This window comes from Macaca thibetana, chromosome 19 (assembly GCF_024542745.1).
Source record: "Macaca thibetana thibetana isolate TM-01 chromosome 19, ASM2454274v1, whole genome shotgun sequence".
In the NCBI taxonomy this organism is placed as follows: Eukaryota; Metazoa; Chordata; class Mammalia; order Primates; family Cercopithecidae; genus Macaca; species Macaca thibetana.
Genome location: NC_065596.1, coordinates 25,829,810 through 25,854,676, shown reverse-complemented (window position 1 = coordinate 25,854,676; position 24,867 = coordinate 25,829,810). Strand labels below are relative to the sequence as shown.

The 24,867-nt window shown below is 53.4% G+C and overlaps 3 protein-coding genes across 7 annotated transcripts in view; 1 reads left to right on the top strand and 2 right to left on the bottom strand.

Annotated features, from left to right (window-relative positions):
* The window catches only part of PPP1R37 (protein phosphatase 1 regulatory subunit 37), a 53,922-nt gene extending 52,047 nt beyond the window's left edge, over positions 1–1,875 (bottom strand). The window contains exon 1 of one of the 2 annotated variants that reach the window (XR_007721752.1): positions 1,343–1,873. Coding sequence is in view for 1 of the 2 variants with exons in the window: in XM_050772107.1 (XP_050628064.1) it covers positions 1,343–1,544 (202 nt within the window). In the remaining variant the exon portion in view is untranslated. Of the gene's footprint in view, positions 1–1,342 lie in introns of both variants that reach the window. The other variant, XM_050772107.1, reaches the window with a different exon arrangement.
* Positions 1,876–3,955: 2,080 nt separating this feature from the next.
* On the bottom strand, positions 3,956–19,820 carry GEMIN7 (gem nuclear organelle associated protein 7). 4 transcript variants are annotated; one of them, XM_050772351.1, is made up of 3 exons: positions 18,592–18,595; positions 16,317–16,333; positions 3,956–4,767 (listed from the first exon to the last, which is right to left on the bottom strand). In XM_050772351.1, exon 3 carries the CDS (start codon positions 4,757–4,759, stop codon positions 4,364–4,366), a length of 396 nt encoding a protein of 131 aa, XP_050628308.1. In that variant the 5' UTR covers positions 4,760–4,767; positions 16,317–16,333; positions 18,592–18,595; the 3' UTR covers positions 3,956–4,363. The 4 variants fall into 4 exon arrangements, with proteins under 4 accessions (XP_050628308.1, XP_050628310.1, XP_050628306.1 ...); XM_050772353.1 differs by lacking the exons at positions 16,317–16,333; positions 18,592–18,595 and adding an exon at positions 19,697–19,820; XM_050772349.1 differs by lacking the exon at positions 18,592–18,595 and having other exon boundaries at positions 16,317–16,440.
* On the top strand, positions 17,354–24,334 carry ZNF296 (zinc finger protein 296). The gene is made up of 3 exons (XM_050772223.1): positions 17,354–19,443; positions 19,657–19,806; positions 23,257–24,334. Exons 1-3 carry the CDS (start codon positions 19,146–19,148, stop codon positions 24,234–24,236), a joined length of 1,428 nt encoding a protein of 475 aa, XP_050628180.1. The 5' UTR covers positions 17,354–19,145; the 3' UTR covers positions 24,237–24,334.
* Positions 24,335–24,867: the final 533 nt, after the last annotated feature.

Sequence of the window (24,867 nt, the reverse complement as noted above, 5' to 3'; positions counted from 1 at the left end):
CACTCACCTGACCCTCTCCAGTGGGCCGGCCCCCTCTCCCAACACTTCAAGCCGCCAAACTTCCTCAGTTCTCTCACCTGCTACTGGCCAGCAACTCCAATTCCTGACTTGATAACATCCCCCAATTCTTTTTTTTTCTTTCTTTGAGATGGAGTTTTGCTCTTGTCACCCAGGCTGTACAAGGTCATGATCTTAGCTCACTGCAATCTCCACCTCCTGAGTTCAAGCGATTCTCCCTGCCTCAGTCTCCTGAGTAGATGGGATGACAGGCGAGCACCACCATGCCCGGCCGGTTTTTGTATTTTTGGTAGAGACGGGGTTTCCCCATGTTGGCCAGGCTGGTTTTAAACTCCTGACCTTAGGTGATCCACCCATCTTGGCCTCCCAAAGTGCTGGGATTACAGGCGTGAGCCAATGCACCCGGCCATCCCCCAATTCTTTCTCAGGAAGGAACAAGAGGACCCTTCCGTAGCCATGCCCCAAACATCCTCTGCTCCTGAATGACTGAGAACCTTCCTTCTGCTTCTCTTTTTGTTGGAGGAGGAGGCGGCGGTAGGCGTTGGCTTTTCTTCTTAATACCACATTGCAGCCGGGGGCGGTGGCTCACGCCTGTAATCCCAACACTCTGGGAGGCCAAGGAGGGAGGATAGCTTGAACCCAGAAGTTCGAGACCAGCCTGGGCAATGTAGTAAGACCTCCTCTCAATAAAAATGAAAACATAAAAACCACACTGCCTCTGACTCAACCAACCACAAATGGACCACCACCTGTGCGCCTCTTCTGAGACCTTACCTTGACTCCCTTTTCACCAAATCTTCTATGGCCACAGTCCAAGTTTATATTTCTCCCTCTTTCCAGCCAAGAAAGTGGCCAACACGACCACTCCTTGACCCGAGACTTGCAGACCAGCAACTGAACTTTTTTTTACCCCCACAGACCCATCAAACTCTTTCAACTGCCCTTTAGGGGCCAGCGTTGACCCGCTCCTCCTCCCGACTGCTCTTTCTCTCCTTCTCTGGTGGAACTACGAACGCAAAGGCTGCCACACTCTACATCTGACAAATCACCAAACTTTCTTTAATTGCTCATCGTTTTAAACCCTAAAACGATCACCATCTTTGTCTCGGGTGGGTGGGGTGCGGCAGAAAGCACATACTTTTCACCTTCCCAACTCCATAGTCACCTCCTCTCTAACAGACTCCGGTTCTAAACTGACGACTGTCCCCTTATTCACCATTAGGTGCAATCTATTGAACGCCACCTCTGAGCCGGGCCCTGCACCGATCCCTCCCGACTCCCGGGTCCCCCTCGAGCCCGCCCCCGCTTCACCCGCGGTAGCTACCATGTCTCCAGGGGTCTTTGGGCTCCACTGCTCCAGACACGATATCCTCGTCGGACGGGAACGTGACGCGCTTGGCTGCAGCCTTGAGGCGCCCATCGGCGGGGGGCGATGCGGGGCTGGGAGACCCGGCCTCGGCGGGGGCCTCTTCAACGTCGCCGTCCGCGCCCGGCACGGGCGGCGCCTCCTGCGGCGGGATCTCCATAGCCGCCGCCGCCTCCTCACGGGGGCCCCGGGGACATGCCCCGGGCCCCGGATTTGTCTCTCCGGGCCCGCCCGCCGTCCCGGGGCATGGGCTCCGCCACTGCTTCAGGCGCCGCCTCCGTCCGCTCTCCTAGTCGTCGTAATCGTCGCCGCCGGGAGCCCAAGCGCGCCTCCGCCGAGCCCCGCGCGCGCCTGCCCGTTCGCAGTCACACTTTCGCTCTAGGCTGGCGAGCCCGCCGCTTACTATAAGAAGCAGAAAATCGATTTCAGCGACTTGCAGGTAGAGCTGTCCCGCGGGTGACATGAAGAGAGAAACAAAGGGCAGGAAGGGCCACGGAAAAAAGAAACGTGAGCAGCGAATCTGCAGAGCCGGAACTGCAGACTATGAGGGGCGGGGCGAGGTAGACGCCGTCTCCAAGAGCAGCGCGCAAGCGCGAAGCTGAGCCCACGCCTCCCCGCCTGAGTCCAGATAACAAATATTCAGCTCCGGCACATTCGTCTACAGCCCAGGGAAATGGAGTGCTTAGAAATGAAAACACCTGGCGGGGCGCGGCGGCTCACGCCTATAATCCCAGCACTTTGGGAGGCTGAGGCAGGAAGATCGCGTGAGTCCGGAGTTCGAGACTAGCCTGGGCAACATAGCAAGGCCCCGTCTCTACAAAAAATTTAAAAATTAGCAGGGTCTGGTTACGGGAGACTGTAGTTCCAGCTACTTGGGAGGTGGGAAGATCACTTGAGCCCGGCAGGTTGACGCTGCACTGATCGCGCCCCTGCACTACGACCTGGTAGACATAGCGAGACCCTGTCTCAACGAAAGGAAAGAAATGGGCCGGGCGCGGGGGCTCACGCCTGCAATCCCAGCACTTCGGGAGGCCAAGGCGGGCGGAACACGAGGTCAGAAGATCGAGACCATCCTGGCTAACACGGTGAAACCCCGTCTCCACTAAAATTACAAAAAATTAGCCAGGCGTGGTGGCGGTCGCCTGTAGTCCCAGCTACTCGGGAGGCTGAGGCAGGAGAATGGCGTGAACCCGGGAGACGACGGAGCTTGCAGTGAGCCGAGATTGTGCCACTGCACTCCGGTCTGGGCGACAGAGCAAGACGCTGTCTCAAAAAAAAAAAAAAAAGGAAAGAATGAAAACACTGAGGTTAGACTAACTGATGAAGAGTGGTAACGGCATAAAGAAGTCGAAAAGAAAGGCGGATAGGAGCTGCATTCAATATATGAGTACAGCTGATGGATGCTGACAGAGAGGGTTCCTCTGGAGACGAAGCCTCGGCCTCTTCGGTAGTCTCCAGTCTTCCATTTGCTCGCTGCAGTTACATCAACAGCTCTCTGTATAGGGGTAGTTGCATAAAATACAACTTAAATCACAATACTAAAATAAATATGAGCCCGTGAGCAATGCTAAAATAAATACGAGCCCATGAACGGTATCATAGGCCTGATTTTAAAAAACAAAACCTAGGAGAAGATAGAAATTCCAAAGGCGAGAGACGAATCTGCCAACCCAAATCCTGGGTGACAAGGCTGGTGGGTCACCGAGGCAAGAACAAACCAGCGCGAGCTCAAGCCACACCCCTAGGCTCAGACCCAACGCTTGACATTCGCCGCCGCACTTTCGCCACGCTTTCCCAAGCGCACCCGGCAAACTGAAGGAGGCGGGGCTGAAACCATAAAAGGGGACTGCGCGGAGCGAGCCGCGTCGTCGCCAAGGCAACTCGAGAGCTAGGCGTAGCGAACCGACTGAAGGCAGCTGAGGTTGCTCCTGGCGGGGTTCATCATCGGCCGCCGCACTTTCGCGACTGAGACAAAACGACGCTCACCTTTACTTAGTGGAAGGCTTCGCTTACATCCTGAATTTAAGGGAACTACAGAAGGGGACAGAAACTGCTTTCTTTTGAAACAATGCCCTGAAAGGTTACTAGTGACAGGGGGCTTAGTGAAGCGCGTGATGTGAACGGCCAAGCTACAAGGCTGGAGAGAAAAGAGGAGGGGGATGAAGTTGCACCCTGATCGCGATTCCTCGGCCTTTTGTCAGGGGCGCCGCCACTCGGGATCCGACCATTCGCCTCCAACGAGAGGACAGCGAATCTGCTGTCGTGTGCAGTCCACAGCAACCACAGGTGGGGCAACAGGAGGAGCGCTTGGGCACGACCACGTGACCCAACACGAGCCACCGCCCGCCCCAAAGTGAAATCAAATCCTAATCTCCCAATCCCGGCATTCCGGTCACTCCAGCATTTCCAGGAGACTTGCGGCCCTGCAGCCCCTACACCTTTATCTGGGCTCCTGTCCTACTTGGCCCAGCTCCACTGGATTCAGCCCTGGGATAACCACCCTACCAGCTCCTAAAGATTATTCCATCCCCGTGGGTATACTTAATTAAAGAAAGAAAAACAGGAGTCGAATTTTCCTGGGGTAACTGGTTCTTTAGCAGGAGAGGAGCACTGGGGAGTATCTTCAGGGTGGCTGAACTTTGCAACCTCTTTAATAACGCCCCCCTGTGCAGGTTGTCTCCTTTATCACCCCACCCCGATGCCCTGGTCTTCAAGAAATGGCAGCAGGCCCATCTTTCTGTAGGGTTCAGAGTTCTGTGAAGTAGAGCATTCCTTCCAGTGGGATCTTAGAATTCCTAGAGTTGCAGAATTTTACTGACTAGACCCAGGAGGTCTCAGGAGTCCAGACTTGCTTAAAGCTTGGCTGAAAATTCCAAGGGAGCTCATAACTCCGTGGGGCCCAGAGTTCCTGGCGTGGGAACATTGGGAGGCCTGGGATACAGTGGCTCAGCCTCAAGCAGAAAAGTGAACACAATGTCTCTATGGCTTGAAGGTGTATGAAATAATGTCACTACATCGGAGCAGCGCCTCTGCTTGCACACCTATGGGAGTCTGCAGCTGTGACACGTAGAAGTTGGCCACATCCAGGTCGGTGGCTCCGAAGTGGGCGGCCACACGCACACCCTCGTGCAACGTGAAGCTCACCTGACGACCCACCATGGCCAGCAGGCTGCGGAGGTAACGCTCCCGAAGGGCGGCTCGGGCCCGCTGCTCCTGGAATTCCAGGGATTCTTGAGCTATGGGACACTCCTGGATTTCAGGAACCTCTGGCCTCAGGGGGGCTCTGCGTCCATCAGGGGCAAAGCCACGGCTGAAGCCATCAGGGCCCCGGGGCAGCCGGAGCACAGGTACAGGAATGGTCACTGGAGTTTGCATTGTCTTGGCTGTTGAGTGAAGAAAAAGGGCAGGAAGTCATTACATGGTAAGCAAGGGGCTAATGGAGGAGGGAGGAGTGGAAGCAGAGGCTGGTCTACCTAGGCAGCTCCACTTCACCTGTCCCAAACCAATCCGCCTCGCTAAAATCTGTGCCATCAATCCCCAGTGGCTTGGATCAGAAACAAAGTGTCACATGCACAAAAACATGAGCCCCATTAAGGTAAAGACCTTTGTCTGCTTTTTTTTTTTTTTTTTTTTTTTTTTTTTTTTGAGACGGAGTCTCGCTCTGTCACCCAGGCTGGAGTGCAGTGGCGCGATCTCGGCTCACTGCAAGCTCCGCCTCCCGGGTTCACGCCATTCTCCCGCCTCAGCCTCCGAGTAGCTGGGACTACAGGCGCCCGCCACCGCGCCCGGCTAGTTTTTTGTATTTTTAGTAGAGACAGGGTTTCACCATGTTAGCCAGGATGGTCTCGATCTCCTGACCTCGTGATCCACCCGCCTCGGCCTCCCAAAGTGCTGGGATTACAGGCTTGAGCCACTGCGCCCGGCCCTTTGTCTGCTTTTAAAACAGCTTTATCTCAACTTCCAGGCAATAAATATTTGCCAAAAGATGAACCCGGCCAGGCATGGTGGCTCATGCCTGTAATCCCAGCACTTTGGGAGGCCAAGGCAGGAGGATCACTGTGGAGCTGGGAGTTTGAGACCAGGCTGGGCAATATAGTGAAATCACATTTCTACAAAAAAAAAATAAATTATTTTACATTAGTTGGGCTACTCAGGAGGCTGAGGGAGAAGGATTAGTTGAGCCCAGGAGATGGAGACTGCAGTGAGCCGTAATCATGCAACTGCACTCCAGCTTGGGTGACAGAGTGAGACGCTGTCTCTTAAAAAAAAGAACAAACCCCACCTTTCTCTCACACACAACCCATCCAATCCATCAGGAAATTCTATATTCTAGATAGACTCCCACTCACACAGGAGCTAGCTTGAAAGGTTTCCAAGTGGCCAAATCTGGAATTATTTGAATACAATAATGATAGTGACAGATTATAACCCACTGGGTAAAACAGAAATCCATAATCCATACTGATAATAAATAAATGAATAAGGAAGAGAAGAAAAATATAATCCTTACTGTAGACTGGCAAGTAAATAAATATAAAAGGAATAGATGTAAAAATGTGTGGATAGGGCCGGGTGCAGTGGCTCACACCTGTAATCCCAGAACTTTGGGAGGCCAAGGTGGGCGAATCACTTGAGGTCAGGAATTCCAGACCAGCCTGGCCAACATGCTGGTAGAGGCGAAACGCCGCCTCTACCAAAAATACAAAAATTAGCTGGGTGTGGTGGCGTGTGCCTGTAGTCCCAGCTACTTGGGAGGTTAAGGCAGGAGAATCATTTGAACCCAAAAGGCAGAGGCTGCAGTGGGCGGAGATCGCACCACAGCACTCCAGCCTGGGTGACAGAGTGAGACTCTGTGTCAAAAAAAAAAAAAAAAAAAAAAAAAACACGGATGGGAGTTAGATGAAGTATAAGGTAGCTACATAGTATTAACAGACTCATAAGATATTCATTCACTGTAAGGGGCAAACACAAATTTATAGTGGAGGAACCTGGTACGCACCCCCTTAACTTAGTGATCAAAGCCAACATCTCCAGGAATGGGACACTAAGAAGGACAGGGCACCACTTCTGTGTTATTCCTTTTTTTCTTCTTAAAGAGACAGGGTCTCACTATGTTGCCGAGGCTGTTCTCCAACTCCTGGCCTCAAGTGATCTTCCAGCCTCTGGGCCAAACAAGGACAACGGGGACAGGCATGGTGGCTCACACCTATAATCCCAGCACTTCGGGAGGCCGAGGTGAGAGGATTGCTTGCGTTCAGGAGTTCAAGACCAGCCTGGGCAACATGGTAAGACCTTGTCTCTACTAAAAATAAAAACTATTAGCCAGGCATGACAATGTACTCATGTAAGTCCCAGCTACTCAGAAGACTGAGGTAAGAGAATCACTGGAGCCCTGGAAGGTTGAAGCTGCAGTGAGCTATGATCGCGCCACTGCACTCCAGCCTGGGCAAGAGTGAGACTTTGTCTTAGAAAAAACAAAAACAGCCCAACTAACCTGGGCTTTTCTTTTTTTTTTTTTTGAGACGGAGTCTCGCTCTGTTGCCCAGGCTGGAGTGCAGTGGCGCGATCTCGGCTCACTGCAAGCTCCGCCTCCTGGGTTCCCGCCATTCTCCTGCCTCAGCCTCCTGAGTAGCTGGGACTACAGGCGCCCGCCACCGCGCCCGGCTAATTTTTTGTATTTTTAGTAGAGACGGGGTTTCACTGTGGTCTCGATCTCCTGACCTTGTGATCCGCCCGCCTCGGCCTCCCAAAGTGCTGGGATTACAGGCTTGAGCCACCGCGCCCGGCCTAACCTGGGCTTTTCAAAAATATTAAAGTCATGGCCAGGCACGGTGGCTCACGCCTGTAATCCCAGCACTTTGGGAGGCCAAGGCGGCTGGATCACGAGGTCAGGAGATCGAGACCATCTTGGCTAACAAGGTGAAACCCCGTCTCTACCAAAAATACCAAAAATTAGACGGGTGTGGTGGCGGGGCCTGTAATCCCAGCTACTCAGGAGGCTAAGGCAGGAGAATGGCGTGAACCCGGGAGGTGGAGCTTGCAGTGAGCCGAAATTGTACCACAGCACTCCAGCCTGGGCAACAAAGCAAGACTCTGTCTCAAGAAAATATATATATATATTAAAGTCATAAAAGACAAAGGCTGAGAAAAAAAATGTATAAGGCTGGAAGGAGTGTCTCACACCTGTAATCCCAGCACTTTGGGAGGCAGAGGTGGGCAGATCACTTGAAGTCAAGAGTTCAAGACCAGCCTGGCCAACATGGCAAAACCCCATCTCTACTAAAACTACAAAAATTAGTCAAGCATGGTGGCAGGCACCTGTAATCCCAGCTATTCAGGAGGCTGAGGCAGGAGAATCGCTTGAACCTGGGAGGCGGATGTTGCAGTGAGCCCAGATGGCGCCATTGTACTCCAGCCTGGGTGACAGAGCAAGACTTTGTCTCAAAAAAAAAAAAAAAAAAAAAAGAAAGAAAGAAAAAAAATATATACACACACACACATTTATTTATTCACAACCTAACACTTCTCACTTCTTCCAGTGCCAGCATTCTGCTGCCGTCACAGACGCTTCCTGCCTAGAGTACTGTAGTGAACTCCCCTCTGGGACCCTGGCTTCCACCTTCACCACCCCCAGTCTACAACCCACACCCTGTTTGTCAATGCCCGAGTCAGATCACATGTCTTCTCTGCTCAGAGCCCTCTTGTGGCTTCTGTCTTGCTCAGAGACAAAGTCAAAGTCCTCACCACAGCCCTGCTGACCCTGTGAGCTCTGGATCCTGCCGGCACCCTCGTGGTGTACCACGCTTGCTCTCCCCACCCCAGCCACACAGGCCTCCTCGCTGATTCTCAGGCACGATGCCTGGCAGTCCCTTCTTGGGCCCTTGCACTTTCGGTTCCCTGTATCTGCCTGCATCGCCTTTCCCTCCGTAAGCTTCAAGGTGGCCACCTTGCTTTTCCCACTGCTGGATCTCCAGCCCCCAGAAAACTGCCTGCCATAGAGACCAATGAGAATTCATGAATGGGCCGGGCATGGTGGTTCACGCCTGTAATCCCAGCACTTTAGGGGCTGAGGCTAGAGGATCACTAGAGGTCAGGAGTTCGAGAGCAGCCTGGCCAACATAGTAAAACCCTGTCTCTACTAAAATACAAAAATTAGCCGGATGTGGTGGCGCATGCCTGTAATCCCAGCTACTTGGGGAGCCTGAGGCAGGAGAATCACTTGAACCCGGGAGGGAGAGGTTGCAGTGATCAGAGGTCGTGCCGCTGTACTCCAGCCTGGGCAACAGAGCAATACTCTGTCTCAAAAACAAACAAACATTGGCCAGGCGCGATGGCTCACGCCTGTAATCCCAGCACTTTGAGAGTCTAAAGCAGGTGGATCACAAGGTCAAGAGTTCGAGACCAGCCTGGTCAACATGGTGAAATCCCATCTCTACTAAGAATACGAAACTTAGCTAGGCATGGTGGCACATGCCTGTAATCCCACCTACTCAGGAGGCTGAGGCAGGAGAATTGCTTGAACCTGGGAGGCAGGGGTTGCAGTGAGCCGAGATCTCACCACTGCATTCCAACCTGGGTGACAGAGCAAGACTCCTCTCAAAAAAACCAAACAAACAACAAATAAATGAAGAGTGGAGATCCCAGGCTGGTTTGGCTATGAGACCTCAGTAAGAGACAGCTTTCTCTTCCATTGTATGGAAAAATAGCCCCAATTGCTGCCTATGCTGTTACTAGGATTCAACAGGCTCCTGCCAGACAGGGCCTGGCACATACTAGGTTCTCCATAATAGTGAACTGCTCTTATTGTTAGTATTGCTGTGTGACCTGGGGTTAAACAGCTTGACTAATCTGTGCTCTGTTTCCCCATCTGTAAAACAGAGCTCTAACTCACAGGGCTGGCATGGGGACTCAATGACCTAACTAACCTATGATGTCTGGCACATGTCTGCGACATATGAAGCACTATGCTATGATGTCAAACACATATAGGGAAATGCCAGCCTTGTGGGTACAGACCTGAGAGAGGAGGACCTACGTTTTAGCAGCTGTACCACTCCCTGTGGCTCTCCTCCCCACTCCCTGTGGTGGTCCTCTCCTCTCTAAAGCCTAGTGAGGACTAACTGAGCTGAGTGACAAGCGTTGGGTACCCAGGACCCTGGGGCCAGGCACAGAAGGGAGGTGACTGAAATTGTCCTTTTTCTTTCTTTTTTGGAGACAGTCTCACTCTGTCGCCCAGGCTGGAGTGCAGTGGCGCCACCTTGGCTAACTGCAACCTCTGTCTCCCGGGTTCAAGAGATTCTTGTGCCTCAGTCTCCCGAGAAGCTGGGACTACAGACACACACTACCATGTCTAGCTACTTTTTGTATTTTTAGTAGAGACAGGGTTTCACCATGTTGGTCAGGCTGGTCTCCAACTCCTGACCTCAAGTGATCCGCCCACCTCAGCCTCCCAAAGTGGTGGGATTACAGGTGTGAGTCACTGTGCCTGGCCTAAATTGTCCTTTTTCTTATTAGGCTCTTCCTGTCTCTGCACATGAACTATGAGCTCCTTGCAAGACAGGACCCTGCAGATAGGCCAAGGATGTGAACCAGGGCTACTCAATCTGGACACTATTGACATTTGGGGCTAGATAATTATCTGCTGTGTTGTGGGGCCTGTCCAATGCATAGGTGTAGGGATTAAGCAGCATCCTGGCCTCTGCCCCCTATTAATAGATACCAGTAGCATCCCCTCTTCAAGTTATGACAGCCAAAAATGTCACCACTGGTGAACAGTGAACTGGTGAATGTGAATTGCATCTCAATACAATGTTTTTTAAAAAACGTCTCCATGAATTGTCAGACGTCTCCTGATAGCCCCAGATGAAACACTGATGCAGACAAACAGGTCACAAAGAGGGAGGAAGGAATAAAGATGGCTATAGAAGACATGAACATAGGCTGGGCGCAGTGGTTCCCGCCCGTAAGCCCAGCACTTTGGGAGGCCAAGGTGGGTAGATCACCTGAGGTCAAGACTAGCCTGACCAACATGGAGAAACCCCAACTCTACTAAAAATATAAAATTAGCCTGGTGGTGCATTCCTGTAATCCCAGCTACTTGGGAGGCTGAAGCAGGAGAATCACTTGAACTTGGGAAGCAGAGGTTGCGGTGAGCTGAGATTGCGCCATTGCACTCCAGCCTAGGCAACAAGAGTGAAATGCTGTCTCGAAAAATAAATAAATAAATAAAATTAGCTGGGCCGGGCATGGTGGTGGGCTCCTGTAATCCCGCCTACTCAGGAGGCTGAGGCAGGAGACTCGCTTGAACCCGGGAGGCAGAGGTTGCAGTGAGCTGAGATATTGCGCCACTGCACTCCAGTCTGGGCAACAACCGTGACCCCATCTCAAAAACAAACAAATGCCCCAAAAATAGCCAGGCATGGTGGCACATGCCTGTAATCCCAGTTACTCAGGAGGCTGAGGCATAAGAATCACTTGAACCTGCGAGCCAGAGGCTGCAGTCAAGGTCATGCCACTGCACTCCAGCCTGGACAGCAGAGCAAGACTCTGTCTTAAATAAATAAATAAACAAATAAATAAAAATTTTAATTAACTTTATTTTATAGAGATGAAGTCTCACTATATTGCCAAGGCTGGTCTCCAGTCTGGGCTCAAGCGATCCTCTTGCCTCGGCCTCCCAAAGTGCTGGGATTACAGGCCCTGAGCCACCACGCCCGGCCACTAAATTTTAATTTTAGAAAGGAAGAGGCAGCTGGGCACAAGGTGGCTCATGCCTGTAATTCCAGCACTTTGGGAGGCTAAGGCAGGTGGATCACTTCAGCCCAGGAGTTTGAGACCAGCCTGGGCAACATAGCAAAATCCCATCTCTAGAAAAAATAGAAAAATTAGCCAGGCAAAGGGTACGCTCCTGTAGTCCTAGCTACTCAGGAGGCTGAGATGGGAGGATCTAGTGCGCCCAAGGAGGTTGAGGCTGCAGTGAGATATGATTGCACCACTGTACTCCAGCCTGAGAAGAGTGAGACCCTGTCTCACAAAAAAAAAAAAAAAAAAAAAAGGAAAGAAAATGTTAAAAAGAGCGCTCCCTGTGAGGTATCTAAACCTCATCACCCACTCTGCATAATTAGCTGCCATATCTTACTGATCTCACATGCCCACAGGTGGCCCAAACAGAATCTTCCTTGGCAAAATTCTTTTTTTTTTTTTTTTTTTGAGACGGAGTCTCACTCTGTCGCCCAGGCTGGAGTGCAGTGGCCGGATCTCAGCTCACTGCAAGCTCCGCCTCCCGGGTTCACGCCATTCTCCGGCCTCAGCCTCCCGAGTAGCTGGGACTACAGGCGCCCGCCACCTCGCCCGGCTAGTTTTTTGTATTTCTTAATAGAGACGGGGTTTCACCGTGTTAGCCAGGATGGTTTCGATCTCGGCCTCCCAAAGTGCTGGGATTACAGGCTTGAGCCACCGCGCCCGGCCGGCAAAATTCTTTTTGAGACAGAGTCTCACTCTATCACCGAGACTGGAGTGCAGTGGGGCGATCTTGGCTCACTGCAACCTCTACCTCCCGGGTTCAAGCGATTCTCCTGCCTCAGCCTTCTGAGTAGCTGGGGTTACAAGCACACGCCACCACGCCTGGCTAATTTTTGTATTTTAGTAGAGATGGGGCTTCACCATGTTGGCCAGGCTGGTCTCCATCTCCTGGTCTCAGGTGGCCCGCCCTGCCCACCCCGCTCGGCCTCCCAAAGTGCTGGGATTAGAAGTGTAAGCTGCCGCGCCCGGCCAGCAAAATTGTTTTTAACTTTATTTTATTTTTCTTCTTGGCAAAATATATAGCAGAGGTCTGTGAACCTTCTCTGTATTTTACTGTCACTGCTCAGCTCTGCCAAGTAGCACAATAGCACTCATAGAGAATATGGAAACAAATGAACATGGCTGTTCTCCAACAAAACCTTACTTACTGGGACTGAAATTTGAATTTTCTATCATTTTTATGCACCAAAGGAAAGTTTTCTAGCCAGGTGCGGTGGCTTACAACTATAATCCCAGCACTTTGGGAGGCTGAGGCTGGAAAACTGCTTTAGCACAGAAGTTCAAGACCAGCCTGGGCAATGGAGCAAAACCCCATCTCTACAAAAAAAAAAAAAAAATTAGCTGGGCATGGGTGGTGTGCGACTGGAGTCCCAGCTACTAAGGAGACAGAGGTGAGGGGATCGCTTGAGCCCAGTAGGTGGAGGCTGTAGTGAGCCGTAACTGTGCCACTGCACTCCAGCTTGACTGACAGAGTATGAGACCCTGTCTCAAAAAAAAAAAAAAAAAAATTCACTCATCCACATTATCCAGCATTATCAGCACATCATGTGAGTGCCTGCTGTGTGCATGACCCACGTTGGGCAGTCTTGGAAACACATCTAGGACTGACAGAGCACAGTTCCGCCCTTGTGGGCTCATAGTCCAATAGGGGACACAGACCTGTCCTCAGGCAGTGATGACCCAGAGTGAGCAGGGCTGGAATAAACGAGTCCAGAGGAGACATCTGACCAGCCTGGGGGACATGGGGTAGTTTCAAGGGAGCCCAAGAAAGATCCCTAGGATGAGATTACATTTGAGCATAGACCTGAATGAAATTAGGAATAGAGCCATGTGGAGATTCCAATCAGAGCGAAAAGCAAAATGCAAAGATCATGGAAAGGGTGGCTTTGGGGCGTAGCAAGGAGGCCAGTGTGGAGGAGGTGGCGACAGGAACAGAGAGAGCGCCTTGTGGGCTGTGATGACAATTCGGGTCTCTACTCTGAGACTGAAGCTACTGGACAGTTCTGAGTGAAGGACGGACAGGATGGCTTAGGGTCCTCAGGATCCTCTGCCTGCTGCATGGACAATAAACAAGGAGACTGAAGGGAGACACTAGGAGTGCAATGAGGAGGTCACTGTAGGGGTCCAGGTGGAAGAAGGTGGTGTCTAGGATGGGCTGGGGACAGTGGGAATGGGGAGAAGTGGTCAGATTGGGCTATGTTTGAAAGGTCGAGGCTGGGCACAGTGGGTCACGCCTGTAATCCCAGCACTTTTGGAGGCTGAGGTGGGTGGATCACCTGAGGTCAGGATGAGACCAGCCTGGTCAACATGGTGAAACCTGCCTCTACTAAAAATACAAGTTAGCCAGGCATGGTGGCGCATTCCTGTAATCCCAGCCACTCGGGAGGCTGAGGCAGAAGAATCGCTTGAACCAGGGGGTGGAGGTTGAAGTGAGCGGAGATCGTGCCACTGTACTCCAGCCTGGGTGTCAGAGTGAGACTCTGTCTCCAAAAAAACAAAAACAAAAAAAAGGTCAAGAGCCCTCGCTGATGGACAGGATGAGGGATATATAATTTGAGGAAAGAGCAGCCAAAGGAGACTCCAAGGATTTTTTGTTTTGTTTTGTTTTTTCCCTGACAGGTAAGACCACATGAATAGAATTAAGGGATATTTGCATTTTCTAATTTTTTTTTTTTTTTTTTTTTGAGACGGAGTCTCGCTCTGTCGCCCAGGCTGGAGCGCAGTGGCCGGATCTCAGCTCACTGCAAGCTCCACCTCCCAGGTTTACGCCATTCTCCTGCCTCAGCCTCCCAAGTAACTGGGACTACAGGCACCTGCCACCTCACCCGGCTAGTTTTTTGTATTTTTTAGTAGAGACGGGGTTTCACCGTGTTAGCCAGGATGGTCTCGATCTCCTGACTTCGTGATTCACCCGTCTCGGCCTCCCAAAGTGCTGGGATTACAGGCTTGAGCCACTGCGCCCGGCCTAATTTTTTTTTTTTTTTTTTAAGAGTCTCGCTCTTGTTACCCAGGCTGGAGTGCAGTGGCATGATCTCGGCTCACTGCAACCTCCGCCTCCCGGGTTCAAGTAATTCTCCTGCCTCAGCCTCCCAAGTAACTAGGACTATAGGCACGCACCACCACACCCGGCTAATTTTGTATTTTTAGTAGAGACAGGGTTTGGCCATGTTGGCGAGGCTAGTCTCGAACTCCTGATCCACCTGCTTCAGCCACCCAAAGTGCTGAGATTACAGGCATGAGCCACCGTGCCCGGCCTTGCATTTTCTAATTTTTTAAAAAGCACATTTACTTATTTATTTACTTTGAGGTGAGGTCTCACTACATTGCCCACACTAATCTCCAACTCCTGGACTCAAGATATCCTCCCACCTCAGCCTTCCGAGAAGCTGGGATTACAGTCCCACGCCACCACGCCCTGCTTGCATTTTTTAATTTCTCTGACCACTGTCACTCCAATTTAGTCAGGCCTCACTAGCCCCTAGGGTCTTTCCTGAGCCTAGGTTAACACTTGAGTTTCAAGAGAAACACCCTAGTCTCCAGGGTGAGTACTTACTAAATGAATTAGATGAGGATTACAGTGGCCAAATAATTCTGTTAAATCCCTGGATAAAATGAAATTAAGGGAGGGTCAGTATGGGGCCTTGTATTCTCCATTAAGAAAAAAAACAAGGGAGATTTGGTCATATTGATGCAATCCCCATTTTCGTAAAGTGGCCAGTGAAGCTGGCAGGTCTTATCTTTCCTTGGGCTGGGTGCAGTGGTTCACACCTGTAATCCCAGCACTTTGGGAGGCTGGGGGTGGGGGGCGGATCACCTGAGGTTAGGAGTTTGAGACCAGCCTGACCAACATGGCAAAACCCTGTCTCTACTAAAAATACAAAAAAAATAGCTGGGTGTGGTGGCACATGCCTGTAATCCAAGCTACGCGGGAGGCTGAGGCAGGAGAATCACTTGAACCAGGGAGACGGAGGTTGCAGTGAGCGGAGACCGCCCCTCTGCACTCCAGCCTGGGCAACAGAGACTCTGTTTCAAAAAAAAAAAAAAATCATTTCCTTGGTGCGAGCTAGAGGGTGGAGGAAGAGGGAGCAAACTCAGGCCCTCCCCTGTGCCCCATGCAGAAAGACAGACTGTGGAGCCAAGGTGTAACCTGATAAGAAACTGGTTAAAGAAAGGTCACACAGGGTGTGCCCAGGAGGGCAGAGGCAGGCATTATCCATTCTCCCTGGTGACCTGGCCCCAAAGGCCTTTATCCTTTCAGTCTCCAAGGCAAGGATTTCCGAAGGTTTCAGGGAAAAATGCCCAAGCCCATCCCCCACGACTTGCAAAACTAGTCTTTTACATTCAAGAGCCCAAAACTTAGGTCAATGGCAGGGGCAAGGGTTTCATAGACCTCTCTCCTGGTAGCCTTGGTGGTCCAGAGAAGAGATCAGCTCAGTGGACAAACATTTGGCCAACTCTTCACAATTGCCAGGGTGGGGAACCAGCTGAGTTGTCAACTGAGAAGCCACCAGACCTAATTAATTAACCAAGGTGCTGACGTGTCCACAGACACACACACATACACACACCATCGGCTGCTGAATCTTCATGCAAATTAGTTAAATGGGGCCACCCGAGAAGGTCAGAACCCCAAGCACAGAATCTCTCCCCTCCCCTTCTCCCCTGGGGTCGGTCAGTTTCCTTTGAATTCCGCCCTGACCACCCATTGCTCTCCTTTTCTTATACTAAGCAGGTCCTCCCGGCCCCCAGGCGTCCACTCCCCACACCGCCCTGGGCGTTCGGACTGGACGTTCTTCCCACCTCCTGGCTCAGACCGAGCGATTCCGCTCCAGGTAAAGCGGGATGACTGCCACCGATGCTGCTGTTATCGTGGCCATTTATTATTTTCCGGAGGAGGAGTTTTCCGCCTTCTCCCTTCTCCTCACCCCACCCGCGTGGGGCATTCCCGCAGCCGGCGATCGCCAAACAGTCCCTGATACTAGCGTCTGGGGACCAGAACGTCCCTCCAGCCGGCGCTGCAGGCGCGGTCCTGCCTCTTTCCGTTACTCCGGGCGTTGCACTGGGGTAGGCGTCCAGAGCTGGGGCCGGGGAGAGGGAACTTGCCGGCGACCCCCCACCACTCTGTACTCACCGAGGTCCGCGGCTACTGGCGCCCCCGCTTCCGCCGGCGTCCCAGCTGCAGAGGCCCGGGCAGGCCGCGAGCCGCGGAGCCTGGGTTCCGCCCGCGCCGCCGCTACTGCCCCACGTGGTCGCGGGCTGGCTCGCGGCTTTGCGGAGCACTTTGGTCCGATCTTCCTGCCTGCGAGTTGGGGGCGTCTGGGATGCCCATTTGCGGCAGGAAGAAACTGAGGCTCAGAGAGGGGAAGACTTCCTCCCTGTTGGGTTAAGGGCAGAGCTCGGTCTTTGCATCCCCATCCCCCTACACGCAGGCACTCCTACCCCTCTTTTCCAGTGGGAACCCCCGCTCCTCTACAGGAAACCTGGAGATCATGGTTTCAGATGCCGCATACGAAGAAAGTAGCTGGGCTGGATCAGAGGCGGTCATTTTGTCCTCCAGCTCTCCCTGCAGTATCATTTTACAAAGGGGGAAACTGAGGCCTTGAGTGGGGAATATGAATCTCCCTATTCCAGGCCCAGTCAGAATTCACTTTCTCCATGCAGGGTCCTATTTACGCAGGGATCCTGTGGGCGTTTGCTTTCCACTAGATCACCAAGGCCTAGTGCCAGGTACACAATTTAATGCTTTGCAAATATCTGTTGAAAGAATATCAGGCACATAGTAGGTACTCAATAAATATTTGTTGACTTAACTATGAACGAGTAGGGGCTGTATTTATGAACAAAACAAACTCCCATCCTGCCTTCTAGAACCCATGTTCTAGTGGGGGTAGAAGGGACAGAATAGGGTAAAACGAGCAAATACGTAAACAAGATCCTTCAGGGTTTGATCAAAGTGATGTATGAAGAATAAAATAGGCCGGGCACGGTGGTTCACGCCTGTAATCCCAGCACTTTGGGAGGCTGAGGCGGGTGGATCACCTGAGGTCAGGAGTTGGAGACCAGCCTGGCCAACATGGTGAAACCCTGTCTCTACTAAAAATACAAAAATTAGCCGGGCGCCTGTAATCCCAGCTACTCCGGAGGCTCAGGCAGGAGAATCGCTTGAACCCGGAGGTGGAGGTTGCAGTGAGCTGAGATCGTGCCATTGCACTCCAGCCTGGGCAACAAGAGTAAAACTCCATCTCAAAAAAAAAAAAAGTAAAATAAGGGCAATGGGATAGTGGGTGGCTGGGTTCCATGGAACTTAAAATTGGGTGGTCTGAGGCTGAGTGCAGTGTCTCACATCTGTAATCTCAGCACTTTGGGACGCTGAAGCAGGAGGATCGCTTCAAGCCATGAGTTTCAGACCAACCAGGGCAACAAAGCAAGTCCCTGTCTCTATTAAAAACAAAATTTTTTTGAAAATTTAAAAATTACTTTTTTTAAAAAAGGGTGATCAGAGGAGGCAGGATTGAAGAAACCACCTCAGATAACCCTCTAGTTCCAACCTGCCCTACCTCCTTTGACAGATGGAGAAGTGAGATCCAAGAGGGGACTGGGGACAGATGGAGGTCATGGAGTGTAATTTGCAAGGCCTTCAGCAGGGTGGGGCTACTTTAGATACTGTTGGTCAGGGCCCTCTGCTCTCAGGAGGACAATGGAGCCCCGACCTGAATAACAATGCAGAATTCCAAGAGATCAGCATCTGAAATCAGCATCTGGGCTGGGGACAGCTGGGGGAGAACAGATTCTGGCCCTGACCTCAGGGGGCTTGCATTGGGTGGGGGAGAGGACAGTCCACAAGCAGTTCTATACTGCCATGCGGTCGGTGCCAGGAAGGAAAGAATACTCATCAGGGATTGAGGGTGGGGCAGGGTGTTGATGCCACTTCAAACAGTGAGCAGAGAGAACTGCTTAGGGGAGGGAAGTTCAAGGAGGCGGAGTGGAGGCAGGTGAACTGCTTGGCTATTTGGTTTTAATGGTGACTTCTGGTCTAGGAACAGAGTTGATGTGTATGATTACAGTCCTCCTCTGCTCAAAACCCTCCCAAGGCTCCAGTCTCAGGAAAACCAAAAGACCTTAAAGCGATCAAAAGATTGCTTGGATCTGCCCCCATTTTTTCACTGAACTCAATTCCCAATCCGTATTGCCTCTCCCTTTCCTTGTAATTCCTCAATGCCCAGGTCCACTGGCTGGCTTCCTTCCCTCCAACCTCAGATCCACCGTGCCCTTTCCCAGCACAGGGGAGAAAATTGAATCCCTCAACCCCAGTAACCCTCTCCGCCTTTCCAGCTTTCTTTTGCTCCATGGCACTGGTCATCATCAAAGGCCATCTATATTTTGCATAATTATGTTTATAGTGTCTTCCCCCACCGTCTAAACTCCGTGCAGGCAAACGTCTGTTTGTTCCCTCCTGTATTCCCAGTGCTTCAAACAGAGTCTGGCGCACAGGAGGCACTCAGTGAATGCTTGCAAAATGAATTTTTATTGTAATGCATTAAATGAAATAGCCCAGATTACTATTAAGCACCTAATAACAAACGTGACCGACTATTTTCTCCCTTGGGGGTGTGTGTGGGCATCCCGTGTCTCAGTTTCACCCGCCCTAAAATGGGATCAGGGATAGCTGTTTCAATGCCTTGTGGGAATTCGGTGTGATTAAATTTGGTCACTAAGCCAAGCGCAGGGGGCACTGCCTAGATTGAGTTAGGCCGCCGGCAGGGCCCCAGCTGCGCGGCTCGGTCCCCTCCCATCAGGCCCCGCCCTGGTAGGCGGAGCCACGGGCCCGGCCAGCACGTGTAAGAGTTCGCAGCGGGTCGCCGCAGTCACTCACCTGAGCGCGCACGGTCCGCGCGTCCTCCGCTCGTGCGTCCTCCGCCCGCCCGCCAGCCCGCTCGCCCGCTCGCCCGGCCCGCGACTCATGTCCCGCCGCAAGGCCGGCAGCGCGCCCCGCCGAGTAGAGCCCGCGCCCGCAGCCAACCCAGACGACGAGATGGAAATGCAGGACCTCGTCATCGAACTCAAGCCCGAGCCAGACGCGCGGTCCCAACAGGCCCCAAGACTGGGATCCTTCTCCCCGAAGGAGGTGTCCTCGGAGGGGCGGTTCGGCGGCGAACCCCACCACTCCTCTGGCCCCATGCCCGCCGGGGCCGCCCTTCTCGCCCTCGGCGCGCGGAACCCGTGGACTCTGTGGACACCGCTGACCCCGAACCTTCCCGGTGAGCGCCCCGGGCCCTGGGCCCAGCCTCCCTTACCTTTGACCCTCGGGTGGGACCCCTCCCTTTGGGCATGGGCCCCTCGCCCTGCCTTATCTTTTTCGCCCCGTCCTGCCCCCCAGGCTCCCTTCTGACCTTCGGTTTCCCCTCTCCTTCGGCACCCTCAGCCCCCATCCTGGCCCCACCCCACGCTCACCACCCGCTTCCTCCCTGCAGACCGCCAGCCCTGGACCGACAAACGCCCAGATCTGTTGACCTGCGGCCGCTGCCTGCAGACGTTCCCGTTGGAGGCCATCACTGCCTTCATGGACCACAAGAAGCTGGGCTGTCAGCTCTTCAGAGGCCCCAGCCGCGGCCAGGGCTCAGGTGAGTAAAGCCGGGTGCAGTCCCCCTCTCAAGTTCAAGGGCTGGGCTTCCTGCTGGAGAGGGACTGGGCTGGACGGCAGGGCACTGAGCACTACTTCCCCTTTCTCGCTTCCCATCGGGTGCAGCCTAGGCGTGGCCAGGGCCTGCCCGTCCTGGGGCAGGGACTAGTGGTGGTGGTGGCAAGGGGGGGCAAGGGGGGTTGGGCAGGGAAAGAGGGCCGCCTACAGGGTGTGGCCAGCCCCAGAAGACTAGCCCGGGATTTTGACCCCCACACACACACCCCAACCTGGTTTCACTTCTCCTTCCCCTTGGCCAGAAATAACTGGCCAGGTGGCTGGACCAGGGTGGCAGTAGGGGGGGACCTCTGGGGAGGGCAGTGGCCGGGGGGAGGGGGAGTGGAGGCCAGCTGGAATGGGGAGGTTGCCACCTCCTCCTGTCTGTCAATTCTGATTGAGGTGCTAGTACAGCTAACTGTTCCGAGCCAGGCAAGGGGCTTCTGGCTTCCCTCAGTGATGGAATCTCCCAGCACTGCACGGTGGGAATCCCCTGGTTTGAGCGAGCTCCCCGGTGCTGGACACCAGGGTTCCTCCTCTTGGGAGGGAATTAAAATCCTTCACGTGGCACTTGACCCTCGGTGAGCTTTTGGTCAGTGTTGGCTGCAGGGCTTAATCCAAACCTAATTTCCAGCCCCCACCCCTTGCCCTCCTGAGACTTTTGAGAAGGAATTATTTAGGGTTGGGCCAGGGAGGGTCTGGTGGTGGGAAAGAGGAGGGGCTTGTGACTGATTGAATCGGCTTTAGAGTTGGAGCATGGAGAGTGGCCTGGCGAGTGAGCGAGCGAGGGAGCGAGGGTCTGTGATAGAATTGCTGGAACAAAACACTGCAGGGCTTGGAGAATCGTGGGCACCTTGGTTTCATAGGCTCTGCAGTTTGAGCGCTTATGTGGACCTAAGCTCTCAACCATTCCCCAAGCGAGGTCACAACCACTCTTGAAAGGGAGGGGATCTCTAGGGTCCCTGAATTCTAGCAACTGAGGCACATAGAGGACTATGTCTTGCCCAAGGTCACACAACTAGGGAGCAGAGAAGTCTGAATTTGAGTGCAGGCCAGGCCTGTGTTCTTGACCCGGGACTGGTTGTATCACAAAGGTTGTCTCATCCAAGACTCTAGAATTTGAAAAATGGAAAGGCTAGTTCAGTTAGGAAGTGTCCTCTGAGAGTACCCCGAAGGTCCAGATAAAAATCCAAGTTCAGGTTTGGGGGCTCTCAATTTGAGATCTATGTAGAGGGTGGGGAACCCAGGTCACTACCACCTGTTTACTATGTGGCCGCTAAGCTTTCTCTGTAGCTATCCCCATTATTATTATTATTATTATTTTGAGGCGGAGTCTTACTCTGTCACCCATGCTGGAGGCTGTGGCACAATCTCAGCTCACTGCAACCTCCGCCTCCCAGGTTCAAGTGATTCGGCCTCAGCCCTCCAGGTAGCTGGGACTACAGGCGTGCACCACCATGGCTGGCGAGTTTTTGTATTTTTGGTAGAGACAGGGTTTCACCATGTTGACCAGGCTTAGTGTGTCAAAATCCTGACCTCAGGTGATCCGCCTGTCTCGGCCTCCTGAAGTGCTGGAATTACAGGCATGAGCCACCACGCCCAGCTATCTCAATTACTTTAAAAATTATTTTTATTAAACCAAAATTCCTTTTTTTTTTTTTTTTTGGAGACAGAATCTCGCTTTTGTCACCCAGGCTGGAGTGCAGTGGTAGGATCTTGGCTCACTGCAACCTCTGCCTCTTGGGTTCAAGCGATTCTCCTGCCTTAACCTCCCAAGTGGCTGGGATTACAGGTGCCCGTCACCACGCCTGGCTATTTTGTATTTTTAGTAGAGACAGGGTTTCATCGTGTTGACCAGGCTGATTTCAAACCCCTGACCTCAAGAGATCCACCCGCTTCAGCCTCCCAGAGTGCTGGGATTACAGATGTGAGCCACTGCGCCCGGCCTAAACCAAAAATCTTATTAAAAAACCTCTGTTCCCAGCCGGACATGGTGGCTCATGCCTGTAATCCCAGCACTTTGAGGGGCTGGGGTGAAAGGATTACTTCAGGCCGTAAGTTCAAGAATAGCCTGGGCAACGTGGCAGAGCCCCGTCTCTTTAAAAAATGCTAAATTAAAAATTTAAAGCAAATAAAAGCAAGCCTCTGTTCTGCCCTCTCCCCCTCCCCCAGCAGTCTGGATTGAAATCCCAGCTTTACCCCTTCCAAGCTGTGCCGCCCTGGGAAAATGCCTCTCTGTGCCTCAGTTTTCCTGTCTGGAAAATGGTGATCTTATTTTCCTGTCCTGAGGGAAAGCTGGGCTATGAGCCATGGCTCAGCCCCTAGCATGTTAGGAAGCGCTCACTGAATTAACATAACTTTTTTTTTGAGACGGAGTGTCACTCTGTCGCCTGGGCTGGAGTGCAGTGGCGCGATCTCAGCTCACTGCAAGCTCCGCCTCCTGGGTTCACGCCATTCTCCTGCCTCAGCCTCCCAAGTAGCTGGGACTACAGGCCTGGCTAATTTTTTGTACTTTTAGTAGAGACGGGGTTTCACCATGTTAGCCAGGATGGTCTTGATCTCCTGACCTCGTGATCCGCTTGCCTCGGCCTCCCAAAGTATTGGGATTACAGGCTTGAACCACCGCGCCCGGCCAACCTAACTTTTCAAAAGGTTTTCAAACACATGGCCTAGTGTAGTGGCTCACGCCTGTAATCCTAGCACTTTGGGAGGCCAAGGTGGGAGGATCACTTGAGGCGGAGAGTTTGAGACCAGCCTGGCCAATATGGTGAAACCCCATCTCTACTAAAAATACAAAAATTAGCCAGGCGTGGTGGCGGGCACCTGTAATCCCAACTACTCGGGAGGCTGAGGCATGAGAATAGTTTGAGTCCGGGAGGTGGAGGTTGCAGTGAGCCGAGATTGCACTACTGCACCCTAGTCTGTGTGACAGAGTGAGACTGTCTTAAAAAAAATGGTTTTCCCATCCTGGCTAACACGTTGAAACCCTGTCTCTAATAAAAATACAAAAATTAGCCGGGCATGGTGGCGGGCGCCTGTAATCCCAGCTACTCAGAAGGCCGAGGCGGGAGAATAGCGTGAACCCAGGAGGCAGAGCTTGCATTGAGCCATTGCACTCCAGCCCGGGTGACAGAGCGAGACTGTCTCCAAAAAAAAAAAAATGATTTTCAAACACAAAGCCTCAGGTACTCAGCACCCACTCCACAGATTTTTCGTGTCCACTCCTCTGAGCATCAGCTTCCTGGTCCTTCCGGAGTGTGTGTGTCTTGTTACTGCCAAGTCCTTGGCCCCTGCAGGAGTGCCTGTCCCACAGAAGGTGTCCAGCTGGCAGCTGTGAACTGCAACCCCCATGACTCCTTCCTCTCCGCACTAACACTCTGCCTCTTTTTCTTACCAGAACGAGAGGAGCTAAAGGCCTTGAGCTGCCTGCGCTGTGGCAAACAGTTCACAGTGGCCTGGAAGCTGCTGCGTCACGCCCAGTGGGACCATGGACTGTCCATCTACCAGACAGAATCAGAGGCCCCAGAGGCCCCACTCCTGGGCCTGGCCGAGGTGGCTGCAGCTGTGTCGGCAGTGGTGGGGCCAGCAGCTGAGGCCAAGAGCCCCCGTGCAAGTGGCAGCGGCCTCACCCGGCGGAGCCCCACCTGTCCCGTGTGCAAGAAGACCCTCAGCTCCTTCAGCAACCTCAAGGTGCACATGCGCTCACACACAGGCGAGCGGCCCTATGCATGCGACCAGTGTCCCTATGCCTGTGCCCAAAGCAGCAAGCTCAACCGCCACAAGAAGACCCACCGGCAGGTGCCGCCCCAGAGTCCCATCATGGCCGACACCAGCCAGGAGCAGGCCTCTGCGGCCCCTCCGGAGCCGGCTGCCCATGCCGCTGCCCCCGCCAGCACCCTCCCATGCAGCGGTGGTGAGGGGGCTGGAGCCGCCGCCACAGCAGGTGTCCAAGAACCCGGGGCTCCTGGCAGTGGGGCTCAAGCCGGCCCTGGTGGAGACACTTGGGGAGCCATCACCGCAGAACAGAGAACTGACCCTGCAAACAGCCAGAAGGCATCACCCAAAAAGATGCCCAAGTCAGGGGGCAAGAGCCGTGGGCCCGGGGGCAGCTGCGAGTTCTGTGGGAAGCATTTTACCAACAGCAGCAACCTGACGGTGCATCGGCGCTCGCACACCGGGGAGCGCCCCTACACCTGTGAGCTCTGCAACTACGCCTGCGCCCAGAGCAGCAAGCTCAACCGCCACCGCCGCATGCACGGCATGACGCCTGGCAGCACCCGCTTCGAGTGCCCTCACTGCCATGTGCCCTTCGGCCTGCGAGCCACCCTGGACAAACACCTCCGGCAGAAGCACCCTGAGGCGGCCGGGGAGGCCTGAGCCCAGGAAAGGCCACCACTGTGCCTGCCACCGCCACCAACACCTGTTGACCTCCTCGTTTTTGCCCCCTTTTCCAAGTAAATTTCCCCTTTTATTTACACCCGTTTGGACTCTGGCTTTCTTGGGGTGCTGAGGTGGGGCAGGAGGCTTCCCCTCCTTGGGGTGGACGGCTGGACAGACCGGTTTGGAGTGAGGGGGTGAGGGAACGGCCAGCCCCCAGTGCCTGCGGCGCCGCAGGATTGGCACAGAAAGCCGCGCTCCCAGTTCCTGGTGCGGGCGAGGCCAGGGCAGGGGCCAAGGCGAGGGCGGGGAGAGGCCTGGACTTGTCGCCAGAGGCCCCAGGCAAAGGGGCCCATGTGGGACATGCTGGGCCGACACCCTGTGTCCACACCTGCGGGCAGGTCTGGGCCCTCTCCCTTGGGACTGTGCCCTGGCCTAAGCAGGCCTCACTGAGCCATGGCAGGTTCTGATGAACAGGGGCCTGCCACTTAGCCATCAGATGTGGGCAAGATGTGCCACACAGGAAGCAATGGCACCTGGCCGGTAAACCCAAGCGCCCTCCCAGCTGGCTCTGCTGGCCAGTGGGCCCTGGGGTGGGAGAGCCCTGCACCAACCACACAGATGACACTGA